General features: G+C 44.6%; 1 protein-coding gene and 1 long non-coding RNA gene across 2 annotated transcripts; one reads left to right on the forward strand and one right to left on the reverse strand.

The window, feature by feature from the left end:
- The first annotated feature begins 808 nt into the window (after nucleotides 1-808).
- On the forward strand, nucleotides 809-14,775 carry LOC121706792 (transketolase-like). Its single transcript, XM_042088813.1, has 14 exons — nucleotides 809-1,256; nucleotides 2,877-2,994; nucleotides 3,707-3,820; nucleotides 4,289-4,386; nucleotides 5,768-5,959; nucleotides 6,121-6,239; nucleotides 6,535-6,731; nucleotides 7,289-7,453; nucleotides 8,970-9,126; nucleotides 9,980-10,110; nucleotides 10,284-10,367; nucleotides 11,037-11,130; nucleotides 12,079-12,201; nucleotides 13,547-14,775. Exons 1-14 carry the CDS (start codon nucleotides 1,147-1,149, stop codon nucleotides 13,732-13,734), a joined length of 1,890 nt encoding a protein of 629 aa, XP_041944747.1. The 5' UTR covers nucleotides 809-1,146; the 3' UTR covers nucleotides 13,735-14,775.
- Nucleotides 14,776-16,626: 1,851 nt separating this feature from the next.
- Nucleotides 16,627-17,297, reverse strand: LOC121706794. Its single transcript, XR_006031164.1, has 4 exons — nucleotides 17,260-17,297; nucleotides 17,051-17,119; nucleotides 16,765-16,815; nucleotides 16,627-16,661 (listed from the first exon to the last, which is right to left on the reverse strand). It is a non-coding gene; the product is annotated as an uncharacterized LOC121706794 (long non-coding RNA).
- Nucleotides 17,298-17,648: the final 351 nt, after the last annotated feature.

Below are 17,648 nucleotides of genomic sequence, written 5' to 3' on the forward strand. Positions count from 1 at the left end.
TTTTTGGTGATTTACAAACAATGTGGATGCAGATCTGCAGCATTCCAGATGGACTGAAGGGGCATCCACATTTCAGTTCGGTTGCATGCAGCACCACGAGGCAGACACTCCACACAATGCAAGGGAAGGAACACAATGTACTTTTCTTTGTCTCTTTCACTTCCTTAATGTCCTGCACTCATCTAAAGCATTTCAAATGTTTGGATGTGAGGGAAAATGTGAAGGGAAGTACAATTATATTAGTTACATAAATAGTATTATTACTACCATAGTTAATGATACATACATAATACATATGAAAAATACATAGTGCAAATCCCTACATGTATATTCCAAAACATACTTTATTTTTTACTTTTGCAAACATGGAAAAAATACAAATATTTGACAGATGAATGGATGGTGTTTTCTAACTTATTCCTTTTTCCCCCATCTTATCCTTCCTCACCAACAGATAACAAGTGCACACATCAATGTCCCCAGATAACAAGTGCACTGCCCACATCAATGTCCACAGAGGTCTGAACTGGAGCACAGTGTTTTATGATGTCTGTCATGGAGACAAAGGACAGGGGACACTTCACAAATCTGCTAATGAGTTTGCATCCAGTAGCCAAAGATTATTTTGGATGGCTGCTCAAAACTCCTCTTAATCTCTCTCTCTCTCTCTGTCTCTCTCTCCCTCTCTCACCCTCTCTCTCTCCCTCTCTCTCTCGCTGTCTCTCTCCCTCTCTCTCTCTGTCTGTCTCTCTCTCTCTCTCGCTGTCTTTCTCCCCCCCTCTCTCTCCCTCTCTCTCTCTCTCTCTCTCTCTCTCACTCTCTCTCACCCTCATGAACACACCCTGACAGAGCCAGGGCACTGTGCTCTGCTCCTCCTGTACCACGAGACTCACCCATCAACATTACGCGTTTGACGCTTCACTGTGTGTGTGGCTGGATAAATCCAGCCTCTCGTCTCTTCCTCCTCCTCCTCCTCTTCCTCCTCCTCTACCTCTTCTCCCCCAAATCTCCTCTCCCTCCCTTTCTCTCTTTCTCTCTCACACACACGCACAAGTGTACACTCAAGTGGTTATAGCTCCACTGATTCATTTGTATCTATCCGTGCTTTTCAGTGGTGCATTTTGGTTGCTTTTTTGACAAATTGTAATGATGGAGGACTACCATAAACCTGACCAACAGACTGTCCAGGCTCTGAGGAACATTGCCAATCGCTTGCGGATCAACTCCATCAAAGCCACAACAGCAGCAGGCAGTGGGTAAGTCTTCTTTTGCTCCATTACCCTAAAACAATAGAAAGCTCAGTGTTCTCATACACAAAAAGCCTCACTCTCACGCCTGGCAAACTCTGAGGGCACAGAGAGTCATCATTCACTTTGGTCTGAGGCATGTGAGGGAACACTATTTTACACACATGATACACACATAAATGCAAAAGCAGATGCTTGCACACATGCACACAAATACGCATGCAACATGCATGCATGCACGCACACACACACACACACACATTACTTCATTGTGCTCATTGTGCACTCTGCATAGGAAGACAATGAAATTATGATATGAAGACTTCTGAAATGTGGAAGGATTGGGAGATTGACTGTTTAAAATTATTTGTGGAGATATCGCTTCTATCCGAGAAAGAAAATAGAAACATATTTATTTGCCTTCAGCAATTATTGTCTAGGTTTACTTTTATTCTTGAATGGTAATATTTTTTATATCTATTACGTAAGAAGTCATATTTGTGTAGACTATAGCCAAGTGGTCACTATGAAATAAATGTGCAAAGTAGCGCACTGGCTTCCGAAGCACCTCGCGCGCAGCAAGGCTCGGAATCTCCGCTTTGTCGTAGGAGCGCGCGCGAGGAGCTGCGCGTGCCAACTAGCATTGTTCAAGTACCTTTATATTTTAGTGTCACGAACTAAGAGTAGGCCTAGTTCACCCAGTCAGCCAAACAAACCGTTAAATCTTCCCAAAATGTCACATACAATTCTATCGGGATTCTTGATATGAATAAAAATGTTTTCATATTTTTTGGTTTTAAATGAAATTATCTGCAATAATGTTTTGAATGTGAATACAGCTCTTTTTGGGTGTAAGATACATAGGCCTAGATATAGGCTATTTTCGGAACATATTTACATAGATGCTAGACATATTCTCACGGAATGGGGATTCGGTTGTAGAATAACTGCTCTGTAGCTTGGGCTACTCTACCCTGATGAAGCCTGTGAAGAGAACAAACACCTGCATCAGATTAGGCGCCGCATGAAAGACTACTGATGGATTTGGATGTCTCAAAATCAAACAGCGGCGGGTAGCTACTATGTATGCCTAGGAGTTTGTAAAGAACACACATCGTATCGGGTCTCAGGAAAAAATGTTTGGGTGAAACACATTACTTTAGCATTTTTATTATTAATCCTCTGTGATTTATCCTCGATTGCTGTGAAATGTGCCCACCGTTGTCCACAGCTGCCTCGGTATCACAGGAAAAAATGGGGTTGGGTTACGTAAGACCGGACAGACTGAGGGAGAGGAGGCAGCTGTGGCACGCGCTGTTCAAGTTAAACCGAATGGCGGCGTTCTGCCTCATGAAACAGTAATTTGCTAAAATGCAATGCCGATATCCCACTGTTAGAAAAATCATGACTTCCCTTCTTCTATTTATTGCTGTAGATGGGTGCTTTGACATCACAGATTAAAATTGTCACTATGAGGAGATGGCATCAAGAAAAAAATCTGATTTTAATCCCCCGTATAATAAATTGACTTTTCAGTGTCACTGTGAGCATTACTACCGTGAGCGTGCGTGCGTGCATGTGTTTGAGAATAAGTGACCTGACCAGCCTGCACTATCTGTTAAAACTCAGGTACCCTACCTCATGCTGCAGCGCAGCTGAGATTATGTCCGTCCTCTTCTTCCACACCATGAGATACCGACCTGAGGACCCCAAAAACCCCAATAATGACCGATTCATTTTGTCCAAGGTAAACACTCCAGAATAATCCTGCTGTTTGTTTGTTTGTTTCCTCTGGCTTTTATGCTCATGGAATGATTGTGAATGATCAGAGTAATTGAATTCTTCCTTTGTAATTGTGTGGTGATATTTCAATAGTTGTGGCCATTCAAATTATTTTAGATTATTTAGATTATGTAATTATTATGTAATATAATACATACAAATCAATAAAATGATGTTTAATGCTCATTATTTTGCTCTTACAGTGCATGCCTACCCAGTAGTGTGTTGAGGTTGTATTCTGACATGTGTATTGTAATGTTGGCGTGTGTGTTGAGGTTGTATTCTGACATGTGTATTGTAATGTTGGCGTGTGTGTTGAGGTTGTATTCTGACATGTGTATTGTAATGTTGGCGTGTGTGGTGAGGTTGTATTCTGACATGTGTATTGTAATGTTGGCGTGTGTGTTGAGGTTGTATTCTGGGATGTGTATTGTAATGTTGGTGTGTGTGTGTGTGTGGTGTGTGTGTGTGTGTGTGTGTGTGTGTGGTGTGTGTGTGTGGCGTGTGTGTGTGGTGTGTGTGGTGTGTGTGTGTGTGGTGTGTGTGTGCGACGTGTGTGTGTGTGTGTGTGTGTGTGTGTGTGTGTGTGTGTGGTGTGTGTGTGTGTGTGGCGTGTGTGTGTGTGTGTGTGTGTGTGTGTGTGTGTGTGTGTGTGTGTGTGTACCCCCTGCCTATAGGGCCATGCTGCTCCCGCACTCTACTCCATGTGGGCGGAGACTGGCTTCCTGAAGGAGAGTGAGCTCATGAGCCTGTGTCAGGTGGATTCCACCTTAGAGGGACACCCCACCCCCGTGAGTACCACCCCAACACACACACACACACACACACACACACACACCACACACACACACACACACACACACACACACACACACACACACACACGCACACGTCGCACACACATACACGCACACGCACACACGTACGTGCACACGCACACGCACACGCACACAAACACACACACGCACAAACAAACACACACACACACAAACACACACACACACACACACACACACACACACACACACACACACACACACACACACACACAGTTGACACAATCCATCACACAAGCACAAGGATATTAGCGTTCATCCTGAGGGGACACACACCCTGATACTCCCTTTCTGGCTTTATCTCACCATGCGGCTGTTCACAGTTTGTACCTGCAGTGTCACAGATTCATGCATGCCTTACATAACTTCCCATTGGAAAAATGCAATGCAACTGATATGTGTGTTTGTGAATTGTAATTCCAGAAGCAGCCATTTGTGGATGTAGCCACCGGTTCGCTGGGTCAGGGCCTTGGTGTGGCCTGTGGAATGGCCTACACCGGCAAGTACTTTGATAAGTCCAGGTAAGATGGAGGCATGGTGGTGCTACAGAGTGACTCAAACCAGATTGATAAAACATGACAACCATACATGACCTTTCGCTGCACACCTGAGCTGAATTGTGAACTTGATGTGCCAAGAGACACACCTTCCTTTTTATTTTTTGTGCTATTGTGTGTGTGTGTGTGTGTGTGTGTGTGTGTGTGTGTGTGTGTGTGTGTGTGGTGTGTGTGTGTGTGTGTGTGTGTGTGTGTGCATGTGTGTGTTAATTTTAGCTAAAGCTTTTTGGGGTGTGTAGTTGCGGCATGCGCTGCCCTCCCCAGATCTTCTGCTCCAATAACCAGAGGCCCCAGCGGCGGTCGCCTAGTTATTTATACTATCCAGACAAAATTGGATTTCAGAGGGAGATGCAGATTCAAATCCAAATCCAAATCCAAACACATGTGCTTAAATAGGTGTCAGGCTCCCCAAACTGAGAAATGCTGTGGACTGTGAAAGGGAGCTTCCATGTGTAACCATAACTGTACCGTTGACATTAGCAAAGATGCTCACCTCAACCAATCCTATTTTCAAACAAAACCAACAAATCCAACCGTGTAATTGTGTTTTATGGTAAGTAAGGACCAAACTTGGGCTGACTGTATTCTGATGATTGTCAGAGGAGGAGTAAGAAAAGATATCAGAATAGAGAGAGTAAGGCTGTGTGTGAGCGTGTGTGTGTGTGCGAGCGTGTGTGTGTGTGTGTGTGTGTGTGTGTGTGTGTGTGTGTGTGTGTGTGAGAGAGAGGAGGGGGGGGGGGGGGTTGCAAAGCACAGACAGTCAATTCCCCAGTCCGTTCACAGCCCTGGGTCTCTCACCTTTAATGGAATTGAACAGGTTTGACTGGAATGTGTGTCATGTCAAATTAAGTCATGACAAAGAGAGAAGGGGACAGAGGGGGTTTCCAGAGTGTTCTGAGCCACCACCTCCCTCTGGTATTCTAGTCAATAATGGCTTCTCAGGTTTATCACACATGGAAGAACATCAGTCACCTTGACTACAAGGTCTAAAAACATATTCATGAAGCTCTACTCGTTAATGCATGGGTTATTGTGCAATATTGAGAGTGAATGAGGTGAATATGTAGTCCTTAAATGTGTGTGGCATATGCTTTATGGATCCCTTACATCTCATTTAAATGATAGGAAAAGCTGATGGTGTAGCAGAACAGAAGAACATGGTTGTGACTTTATGAATAGCAAAGAGTATTATCATCACAATGCTAATATCCCAAAATGTCATTAGGTGAACAAATTGCCATTTTAAGCACACTTGTCTATTGTATGTATGAATGCAACCAGATGCTTGACTAATTGGTGTGGACTGTGTGTGTTTGTGTGTGTGTGTGTGTGTGTGTGTGTGTAGCTACCGAGTGTACTGCCTGCTGGGTGATGGAGAGATGTCTGAGGGGGCGGTGTGGGAGGCCATGTCCTTCGCCTCCTATTATCAGCTGGATAACCTGGTGGCCATATTGGACATCAACCGCCTGGGCCAGAGTGAACCTGCTCCCCTTCAACACCATGTGGAGAAGTACCAGAAACGCTGTGAAGCCTTTGGGTGAGTGCATTTGTGTGTGTGAGTGTGTTGGGTGGGAGTTTGTATGTGTGTGGTGGTATAGTTATGGGTAGTTTCTGTATGGGTTTACAGTTTGTGAAGTATAGTATGTATCATGAACGATTCAAGCATCAGTTTGATCCCCTTTGGCTGCGTGTCTCCAGGTGGCACGCCATTGTTGTGGACGGCCACAGCGTGGAGGAGCTGTGCAAAGCTCTGTCTCAGCCCAGGCACCAGCCCACCGCCATCATCGCTAAGACTATCAAGGGCAAAGGCATCCCAGGTAAACATGCTCAGCACTAAACACTGATCGTATCACTCAGTATGTCTAACCTCCAGAAAACAGACAGTAACATCTGCCCTTACTCATGTGTGTTTCTTCATTCTCCTCATTCTCTCACGTGTGTGTGTGTGTGTGTGTGTGTGTGTGCCTGCGTGTGTGCTTGTGTGTGTGTGTGTGTGTGTGTGTGTGTGTGTGTGTGTGTGCCTGCGTGTGTGCGTGTGTGTGTGTGTGTGTGTGTGTGTGTGCCTGCGTGTGTGCTTGTGTGTGTGTGTGTGTGTGTCGTGTGTGTGTACAGTGGCGGAGGATAAGATGGGCTGGCATGCCAAGCCGCTGCCCAAAGACATGGCCGAGAGTGTGATGCGTGACCTGCAGAGCCGCATCCTGAACAGCAACAAGCGCATGTACCCGGCCACGCCCGCCGAAGACGCCCCACCGGTCAGCCTGCGCAACATGCGCATGCCCAGCGGCCCTAGCTACAAGCCTGGCGAGAAGGTGTGACCCTCTATGACCCACCGGGGTCTATCAGTTTGATCACCCCTCAGTCTTAGTTATGACAGACAAAATGTATTTTTCTAATATGTATAACTCTACATAAATACACAATTTAAATCGAACTGTTGTGTTTTATGATCGATAGGAATCTCTCGTCCAGATTATAACACTTCTGTACTGTATATCACCATAGAAACGTGTACAATATTTCAATGTGTGTTCCAAATAAGTATGTATACTCTTTTGATCCCGTGAGGGAAATTGGGTCTCTGCATTTATCCCAATACGTGAATTAGTGAAACACACTCAGCACACAGTTAACACACAGTGAGGTGAAGCACACACTAATCCCGGCGCAGTGAGCTGCCTGCAACAACAGCAGCACTCGGGGAGCAGTGAGGGGTTAGGTGCCTTGCTCAAGGGCACTACAGCCGTGCCTATACTGGTCGGGGTTCGAACCGGCAACCCTCGGTTACAAGTCCGAGGTGCTAACCAGTAGGCCACGGCTGCCCCTAAACGGGAATCAGGTGTGTGCCTATTGCTCCTTTTCACCTTAGATGTCCACGCGGAAGGCTTATGGGATGGCTCTGGCCAAGCTCGGCCGTTACAACGAGCGCGTGGTGGCCTTGGACGGAGACACCAAGAACCTCACCTACTCAGAGATCTTCAAGAACGAGCACCCCAACCGTTACGTGGAGTGCTACATCGCCCAGCAGAACATGGTAAGAGGCCTCTGTCCTTCCCACGCTATAGTCTAGAGCCCCTTCAAGCAGAACTCTGCTCCGTAGGCTTCATCAGATGCCTCACTGGGTCGGTCATGAGAGTGTGCGATACGCTAGCAATCGTGCGATCTGCGGCCCTCAGCAGTTGCTGAATGGAGCAGAAATAGGGCGATTGTAACTGAGGACATCACCTCAATGTATATTTCATAGAGCACCAGATGTGAAGCTATAAGGCTGGGGATGTATGTAATATCTGGAGGACTCCCCTCTGCTATAGATGGCAGTCTTGCTGTCAGCAGTGTGGTTGGCTGGGTTAAATGCCTCTCTGGGTCTCTCTTTCTGTTGCTGGTTCGCTGAATAATGCATGTCTGCCCATCCATAATGTAACACTGGCAAAGACGTGACCCACTTACGCCTCCGAATCCACTGCATCAGCACACTTCCTGATAGCCAAGCATAGGGAAATAACCTCTTCCTCTTCTTCTTGCCTTATCATACATACGAGTCATATCTCTTCCTAGCACAGATCATTTCTGTCTCTCACTCTAATCAATACTCTCACAAATGTCCACTTTCTCTGTCAAGCCTACAACTGTCGGCCTCTCCATCTCTCACAAAAGAGTAGAATTTTGTGATCAGTCCACTTGCTTTCTGAGTGCGGTTTTATCATGCAGTAGAGTCAGCCAAAAGGATGTAGGTCAGGCATTTTGGGGGGAGGGTGATTATTGGCTGTGACAGGTCTGCTGAGAAGTTGAATATTAATGTGTGCAGTGGGCGGAGCTATGCATTTGATTGGCTGACGAAGCCTTGCACCCCTCATCAGAGCCATAACCGATCCTAATTAGAGACGTGCCCACACAATGGAGCGTAAACAATCACAACAGACACAACTAATTACAATACACTGACATTAATATTAAGTAAATACATAGTAATATGATAGACAGTTAATTTACTTTCCTTTTGACATTACTCATTTTAATTAGTAAAATGTTTAAACATTTTAACAACAATAACTGAATTTAGTTCTTTACTTATTGGCAATACAGATCGTTTATGCTCAATGTCAGTAAAATCAGTATTTCCCCTCCAGAGTTCCTTCTGTATTTCGGATGATGTGGCAGGATCATGGAGCGGGTTATGGTATGGGTTATTCTAGGTGCTTATATTGCTGAGAGATTTCGGACGGCTAGCACCGTGAAGTTGAGCTCTGAAAATATGCAGGAGGATTTGAGCTGGATGACAGGCGCAGGAAATAGGAAATGAGCTGGGATGGGCAGCGCGCACGGCCACTGATCCCGCTCCTGTGTGCCCCTGAGCTGTCATTCCAGGGTACTGCCGAAACACCTCCTGCTGGGCAGATGCCTCATAGCCTTTAGTGAAGGAGGTGTGCCCGCTTTTCCTGTATCTCGATTGGTGCATGAGCCAAGTCCAACCTGCTCCAATTTGCACACCCAGAAGCATGATGGGTAATGAGCTCTACCTGTGGTTGAACCCTTTCTCTTCTCCTTTTCAGGTGAGCGTTGCCATGGGCTGTGCGACGCGTGAGAGGAACGTGGTGTTCGCCAGCACCCTTGCCTCCTTCTTCACGCGCGCCTACGACCAGCTGCGCATGGCCGCCATCTCCGAGAGCAACATCAACCTGTGCGGCTCGCACAGCGGGCTCTCCATTGGTGAGCTCTCCCGTCCACACTGGCCAATCACACCTCTTCCCAGTTCCCAGGCACCCCCACACGCCCCTAACCCCCCTGTGGCCATGCACCTGTGCACCTTCCAGGGTCCTCTCCCGTGTGTTTTCACCTCCTTGAACTGCTACCTCACCTCCTCACGACCACACCCAGCTTTGCTCCACAGTCCTCAGTTGCCTCTGTTCCTGTAGCTCCCTAAGGCCAGCCACACTGCACTTGTTTTAGCTTGTTTATGTAACTTAAAAGTACTAAAATAAAAAAAAGAAAAAGAGACTAAAACAAAGGCAGGCAGCATTTAGGGCTCTACAGGAACGTGGTTAAGAATTCATGACCAAACCGACAGGCAGACTTTGCCCCTTGAATACTGTCCACTGTTACTGTATTTTTCAAAATGTTCCCTAACAGGCCACTGTAGCAGCCAATGTTGAGTCACTGGTGACCCCCCTTCTCCTGATGTCTTTCTCTGTTTCTCTAATGTGTGTTGTTTTCTCCCTCACCCCCCCCCCCTTCCTACCTTCTGGAGGTTGTGCACTCTTAAGCACCCAGTCCCTCCCTCCCTCACTCCCCCTGTCCATCTCGGAGGCCATCTCCGGGTGACCAGGTGTCCCTCCGTTAGCCCAGGTACACTGCATGCTACTCTTGACTGTCGACCGTTGTCTGCATGCCCTACTCTTTACCTTGTTACTTGTCTTTAAATTGACATATTCTTTTGACTCTGTCTTTAACTATGTGTGGAGGTATTTGTTTATATGTGCAAATGTTTGTATGTGTGTGTGTGTGTGTGTGTGTGCGTGCGTGCGCGCGTGTGTATGTGAATGCATGTTCACCTGTGTCCTAGGTGAGGACGGGCCTTCCCAGATGGGTCTGGAGGACATGGCCATGTTCAGGTCCATCCCCAACTCCACCGTCTTCTACCCCAGTGATGGGGTGTCCACTGAGAGGGCTGTTGAGCTTGCCGCAAACGCAAAGGTGGACACCTGTCCCCTATGTCCTTTTACCCTATATAAAAACTGAGCTGTATCTTAGCCCAGCTCACTGCATGTTTATGATGCGGCCCCCTCCTCTACACCACCATACAGTACATCTTACTCTCCCCTGTCCCTCAGCTGCTCTGAGACCTGTTGTTGTGCTTCTATTGCCAGGGAGTGTGTTATGTGAGGACCAGCGGACCTGAGACCTCCATCATCTACAACAGCAATGAGGACTTCCATGTTGGACAAGCCAAAGTGAGTTACGGCTTTCTGCAATCGTTTTCACAAAAACTTAAACCACCCAAACTCTTCATACTTCAACCAGAAGTCCTCACTCCTCACCAATACACACTATTTTGTCAGTCAAAATACAATGCACTGAAAACAACTTGAAGCACTGGAAAACGTATGTATGACACTTGTATAACGTTATAGTGCATATCACAGGGTAACCCAAAAGGTCTGTGCTACGATCTCTGTCTTATATATTATGACAAAAAGTATGGAGATGCTTCTTAATTCCAGATCTTAGAGCCCAACTCTGATTCTGAACTTATACTCTACCGATGTAGTGAATGTGTCAACAGTGATAAATGTAATAAAAGTTTTATCCCCTTGAATAGTAAGGTAATGATGTTTAGGCCTAGGGTTGTTGTAGGTCATCTGAGGTAAGGTCTGGGCTAAGGTTCACAATCTTAGTCTGGCCATTAAATAGCCTTAGTTGCTCAAATGGCCTTAAATTAAACATACAAACAAACAAACAAACAATCATAGTCAGATAAAGAGGAGTATATAATGAATGTGTGTTGTGTTCCACATCTTACCTGCACACACCTATGTTGTATTCTACATCTGTGTCTACACACAACTATGTTGTGTTCCACATCTTACCTGCACACACGACACACCTGTGTTGTGTTCCAGGTGGTGTGCCAGAGTAAGGATGACCAGGTGACCGTGGTTGGAGCAGGACTGACCCTCCACGAGGCTCTTGCTGCTGCGGAGCAGCTGAAGAAAGGTATGATATGGACAGATACGGCCTCACAACCATGGGCGGATTATGAACTTTTGGGCCCGTGGGCCCATTAAGGGCCCCCCACTTATTGTCGTATATGTGGGGGGGGTTTGGGGGTCCTCCCCCAGAAAACTTTTAATTTGTTTGATGTGATTTCCTGTATTCTGGTGCATTTTGGGGAATGCCCAAATACTAAATTCAATCAGATTCATAGCCTACATCCTGATTTGTTGATATTGAGGCAATGATTCCATGCAAAGGCTTGAGCTTCAGGGCCCCCTGACCCCTTGGGCCCCTGGGTAATTAATCCATCCCTGCTCACAACCTGAATATTCTTGTTCTCGTCTTCAGTACAGAAAGCAGAAAGCACTTGTGTGTTGTTTAGGGGAGGGGGGGGGGTTCTCATGGAATCTTCTACTTTATCTACTTCAAAATAATTATCTGTTTTGATGTAATGCCTATTTTTTCTTATTTTTCACAATGTTGTATTTTATATAGAAAAAAAAATATTGGAAGCATAATTTATTTCAGACACACATTTCCAAGTTGCTTTTTGGAAGCTAGGAATAGGTTTCTCTGGGTAAGGGCTTTCAAGGTTTTATAATCCACTCTGATCCACTGCCTGAGTGATGTATGCTAGCCCTCTGCTCTGCATTATGGATGCTCTAAGCGAACGTGCCAACGTAAGTAGAGTGGATGAGGCTTGGAAGTCAGGCTAGCATGACCTTGGGCTGGAATAGCCCAGCTACATTTCTTTTATAGTAGCTTTAGGCAGCCATTAAATGACAAAGCAGCCAATCAATCAGGCACTAGGGTGCTAACTAACGATTTTCTTATACTGAGCCCCATAATGCACATACTGTACTGTGATAAACATGATGAGCTTTTGTTGTAATTCACAGTTACTTTCATCCACGAGTGCCTTGTTAATTATGATTTATGACTCCACAGAGAGGATCTTTATTTGTGTTATCGATCCCTTCACCATCAAACCACTGGATGCTAAGACCATAATCGACCATGCAAGATCCACCAGGGGGCGCATCATCACTGTGGAGGACCACTACTATGAGGGTGGGTGTGTCCTTTGTGCTGTCTCAACATGTTCATTTTTCAAATTGAATGTCAGTTCACATTTGTCTGACTGCCCTGCGAGGCCTACTCACCCCATGGCACTACATTTTGCTGCAAGTGTACTCCTATTGGTTCAAATGCTGTGACGTGCTGTGCTTAAATGTTTCCATTGGCTAGAGGGTTCACACGGTCATGTAGTGGCATCCGCTTATTGGTCAAGGGAATGTGCAGTGTGTTGTCATGGAGGGCAAATTTGTCATCCAGGCTCAACATTTGCGCATGTGTGTATGTGAAAAGTGTGAGAGTGTGGCTGTGTGAATGTGTTTATGAGTGTGTGTGTGTGTGTGTGTGTGTGTGTGTGTGTGTGTGTGAGTGCATGCGTGTGTGTGTGTGTGTGTGAGGGCATGCGTGTGTGTGTGTGTGTGTGTGTGTGTGTGTGAGTGCATGTGTGTGTGTGTGTGTGTGTGAGTGCATGCGTGTGTGTGTGTGTGTGTGTGTGTGAGTGCATGCGTGTGTGTGTGTGTGTGTGTGAGTGCATGCGTGTGTGTGTGTGTGTGTGTGTGAGGGCATGGAGAGGGGTAGCCTGCTGTCAGGTCTTCTTAAGTGAGTGTGAGCCCGTGAGGCTGTGGGTGACCTAGATAATACAGGCAGCCTTGCACCACTCCTCTCCAGCGTGTGTGTGTGTGTGTGTGTGTGTGTGTGTGTGTGTGTGCGGGTGCGCATGGGCAGACAGAGAGACGCAGAGAAAATATGGAGAGAAAAATAAAAAAAACACTGTGAATGTTTGTGAGTTTGGTAAGGGTAGGGAAAGGCTAGCAGCAAAATATTATGATGTAAAACAGCAGCCAGACCTCGACCAGAGCTGCTCTTGAAGCAGCTGCTAAAGGGGGAAACCTCCAGAGGATGAGGTGAAAGAGAAAGGGGAGTGGGGAACAAGAAAGACAGAGTGAGGAGAGAGAGAGAGAGAGAGAGAGAGAGAGAGAGAGAGAGAGAGAGAGAAAGGGAGAAAGAGAAAAGGATGCCAGAAATGGAGTGGGATGAAAATAAATGAGTCAGAGCATAAAACTAGAAGGAAAATGGAGACATAAAGAGAAAGAGATTGTAATGAATAGTAAACATGCTATCAGTTTTCAAATGCTGAAAAATGAATTGATTTAGGTTGAGCTTATTGTGTGAGTAGTTCACTGTCAGTGAATTAAAAATTACACATATGTGACCTTGTATGTTGAGAGGTTGCAACACTAGCACTGTCTTGAAAGCAAACTTGAACTGAAATTCCCATATGTCTTTGTAACTGATTAAACTGCACATCTCAGTCTGAATTGTGTTTTGTGCAATTCCTTAGGTGGCCTGGGGGAGGCAGTGTGCTCAGCTGTGGTGAACGAGCAGGGCTTCTCTCTGCACCGTATGGCAGTTGCTCATGTGCCACGAAGTGGCAAGCCGGCTGAACTGCTCAAGGCTTACGGTATTGACCGTGACGCTATCACCCAGGCCGTGCGCAAGATGCTCAGCTCCTCTGCCAACGCCAAGTAACCCGTCAATGCCCAACCTGCCCTGCCCACTCCACTGAACCCAACCCCCAGTGTAAAACAGGGACAGTGTATCACAACACCCCAAAAAATGGTTTTGTTTTCCCACACCCCCTCACTGTAATAGCCCTAATGTGAGTACTATTGTAATGTGAGTGCTGTAATGTACATTTTGAAGTATCCTTCAGACTGTCCAGGATTGCCTCTTTCTTCCAGCTCCACACAGACACATACACAAATGCATATATCCAGACAAAGACCAAAAATATCAACAGACTTGTCACATGCAGTGAAAAACACACACACACACACACACACAGCGGCAAATTTACTTGTCACGCATACTCACAGTCCCTCACTGTTTCGAGGTATGTCACTTCATTTAGGTCAGACTTGAGATTGCATAGGGTCCTCTGCCTGAATCCACGAGTTTGCAGTACTGATAGTGCTTGTTCTCAGTATCCATGTCAATTTTTGTGTACCATGTTTGTGATGTGTTTTTGCATAAACCAGGACAGTTCTTGTCTAACTCAACAAAATATACAGTTTTCAGCATTATATTTTACTATTTTTTATATTGTTCCGATGTAGTTTGGATGTATGGGGCAGGGCGCAGATTCAGGGACACAGGACAGGGATAGCGTAGGTGATAAATGACAACTGTGGTAGTCAGAATATTATTACTAGTGTGAAGTGAGTAGATATTAGCAGGAAATACAAATGTATGTGTGGCATAGTTATCCATCCAACCCCTGAATCATACAGATCAACGTTTATCATTCTGGGGGGGGGGACCCTAAACATTGATCGGCTGATTCAGAGCAAAGGTTTGGGGATGTTATGGAGAGGGAGAATGCCTAGAGACCGGTCATTCAGCCAGGGAGGAGAGAGGACACCTAGAGACATGGCATTCAGCCAGGGACCAGACTAGTAACCAGCAGCATGTCCTACCATCAGAACTGTGAACTAAAAGCACACCTCCTCTGTTACTTTTTTTATCTATGTATGTACCTTTTTGCCATTGATTAAAGCCCTCTGCATTTGACTTGTGAGTCAGCTGTGTATTGTTGTGTACTGGTGTATTTGCTCAGTAATCCTTCACATGATAAGTAGCTCTTGCACATCAGGAGTTTGCTGTAGATGTATGTGTCGATAACTGTAGCCCGGAAACCAACCCAACCAGCAAGGATAACTGACCTGCGGTGACTGTCTTTTGTTTGTTTCTAAATCACTGAGAGGCCAATTGTAATTTTAACATGTTAAGCTTTTAATGCTTGATAAACTAATAAATCCATGTATAATAGTTATCATAATTTAGATAAACCAAACAAAGAATTCTAAACAATTGTTAACATATTGTTTCAATATTATATGGAGTACTGCCCAGTCAAACAGGGTTTCCTTGACTCTGTTTTCTTTAAACTCTGTTTATCAGTGGTGTTTTCTCAATGGTATTCTTATTTTCAAAACCATACAATCTTATTTGTATGGAATTAGTCCCAGCTATCTTGAGAAATAATTCAGTCACCTTCAGGTCCAAATCATAAGCTTGACAGGGTGTGGAAATGACCAGCACACTTCTGACCATATGTAGATCGGTGAGGATGAGAAGGACCCATGAGTGCTGGAGATTTCTCCCATTAACCTCATAAACACAAGTGTCTCTAGGAAAATAAGTGACGGTCAGATGAGGTTTAGGCCAAAGGGTTGGGTTAGTTTTGATTTGATGATTAATTGTCTAGCTTACCATAAGAGACATGCAATCTATTAGGAGTATTTCCAATAATAGTATCTCCTGTGCTTCTTCCTGAGAACACCAGAGCACAAAATAAGAGCAGTAATTTTCCACAAAAATAAGTATCAAATTTATAAGATGCTAATACACCTTTTAGATGCATTGGATGCATATTTCATCAAACGTTTCTACTCACTCTAGGTGTAAATATGTTCAGTGGGATTGTTTCTGGATGGTTTGTTGTCATTAGAGAGAAACATTTAGAATGTTTTGAACTCACCACAGGGATTTGAATTTACGCATTTCTCCGTGGATTGAAAAGACAATCAGGCAACAGGCATAGGAGAGAGTACAGACCAAAGATTCTAGAACAGAGCTCTGTTCTAGAATCTTTGGTACAGACTAAGACAAGGATAATAGCAATTCGTCCCCTAAGAATTATCGGGTTCTATCTACGTTCTGAGTAGTTCTGAGATATTGAGCTTCAAAGTCTTTGAATTCCATAGAGTTATACTGATAAACGGAACAAACCTCTTTAGATATAGTCCAAAAATGTATACAACTACAAGAAACACTTCACCTCACCTTATTAAAGTGTCACAGAATAAGAATATGTCAATAACTCAATTTTGACAAAAATGTCAGATAGAACCTTATAATTCTAATGGGAAGAATTGTTAGTAGATGAAGGAATTGGTAATGACAATATCTGCAACGAATGCCATTGATGATTGAATCAGTTGATTGATGATTGAAAGTTGTAATGACACATACCGTGACGAGCGTCAAGGTTGAATAGAGCAGTGTTTCTCAAAGTGTGGTCCGGGGATCACTGGTGGTCCGCAAGCTATCCCAAGTGGTCCGCGGGCAGACGTGGTAAAATATAATATAGATGAGTTGTTTGCCATATTGAACCAACTTGTATGTAAATCTAAACAGTTCTGCAACACTGCCTATGTAAGATATGCCAGTTTAAATCATATTAATCTTCTGACACAATAAGCAAGGTGCAAAGACAATAAGCAAGGTGGTGGTTCAGTGAGTAGGCCTATTGTGTACTGTTGAAGTAGGTCTAATCTTTAGCTAAGTGGTCCGTGAGTTTCTTTTTATTAGTTAAGTGGTCCTTGGTCTGAAAAAGTTTGAGAAACACTGGAATAGAGCCATAGGCACAGCAGCACAAAGTCCCCAGTACACATCTGATAAGCAGAAACAGGTTGAGAACAAGCAAAGACCAGTAGCAAGACAGAAGGGTGAGGGTATTGGTGGTGGGGGTGGGGTAAGTGGATGACCTGGGCTTACCTTTCCTTTTGTATGGTGGACCCTTGCATTTCCTAGTGTGAAGAGGTAGTCCTGTGAAATTCAACAAGAGCTTCTCAACATTTGATTGCAAGTTAGTCTTTTAAGTGAGACATGTATGACCTTGTTTTAGTTCCCATGGGTAGAGTACACCTGAGAAACAGCTAGCATTGTTTGATTCTTCAGGTAACGCGCATTTTGTCTTTGATCTAATTCCACACCAAGACATGCCTCATTTATCATGTGTTATGTGCACATGTTTGGATGAGTTAGAACAGAGCCATCTCACCCAATGATATGCCAGCTATTTCAAAAACAACTGTGAAAAACACAGCCAGGAAAGATGGCATCAATAAACCTGCCAAGGCAATCATATTTCAATTCAATTCATTTGATATTCTTTGTAAATAAAATTAAAGAGCATTGTCAACCAAGTTTGTTGACTTACACTTTAATTTTGACTTAATTTGTCATCAGTAACATAGGCAGGTTACTCACTTTGATATGGCCTGAAGCTGACCAGTCCACATCCAAATGATGGAATTTGTCTTTCAAAAAAAGAAAGCTTACCATAAGACAAGATAAAATGCAGACCACAAGGCAGGCTACTTCAACCAGTTTCTCTTTCAGTTTAAGGCAGATTCAAGCAAACTTACAATGACTGTAGAGGTTCTGTCCCTGTCCTACTTATTTTAGGCGGTTAAAAGCCATTGCCTCACACCTGCCAGTGCATCGTGCCAACCAGTTGGGTGTGTGAGTACTATACTTTACGGACCAGTTCCAGTCCGTAAAGTCCACAGGTCATTTGTGATGTCATCAGAAGGAAAGACACTAAAGGAACCGTGAATATGTGGCTCAGACTTGAAGCTGTAAATAAATTAATTTCA

This window comes from Alosa sapidissima, chromosome 4 (assembly GCF_018492685.1).
Source record: "Alosa sapidissima isolate fAloSap1 chromosome 4, fAloSap1.pri, whole genome shotgun sequence".
Lineage (NCBI taxonomy): Eukaryota > Metazoa > Chordata > Actinopteri > Clupeiformes > Clupeidae > Alosa > Alosa sapidissima.

Coding starts and splice junctions, on each gene's coding strand:
- LOC121706792 (XM_042088813.1), top strand. CDS start 1,147: ATGATGGAGGACTACCATAAACCTGACCAACAGACTGTCCAGGCTCTG. Junction 5,960..6,120: donor AAACGCTGTGAAGCCTTTGG/GTGAGTGCATTT, acceptor GCGTGTCTCCAG/GTGGCACGCCATTGTTGTGG. Junction 7,454..8,969: donor ACATCGCCCAGCAGAACATG/GTAAGAGGCCTC, acceptor TCTCCTTTTCAG/GTGAGCGTTGCCATGGGCTG.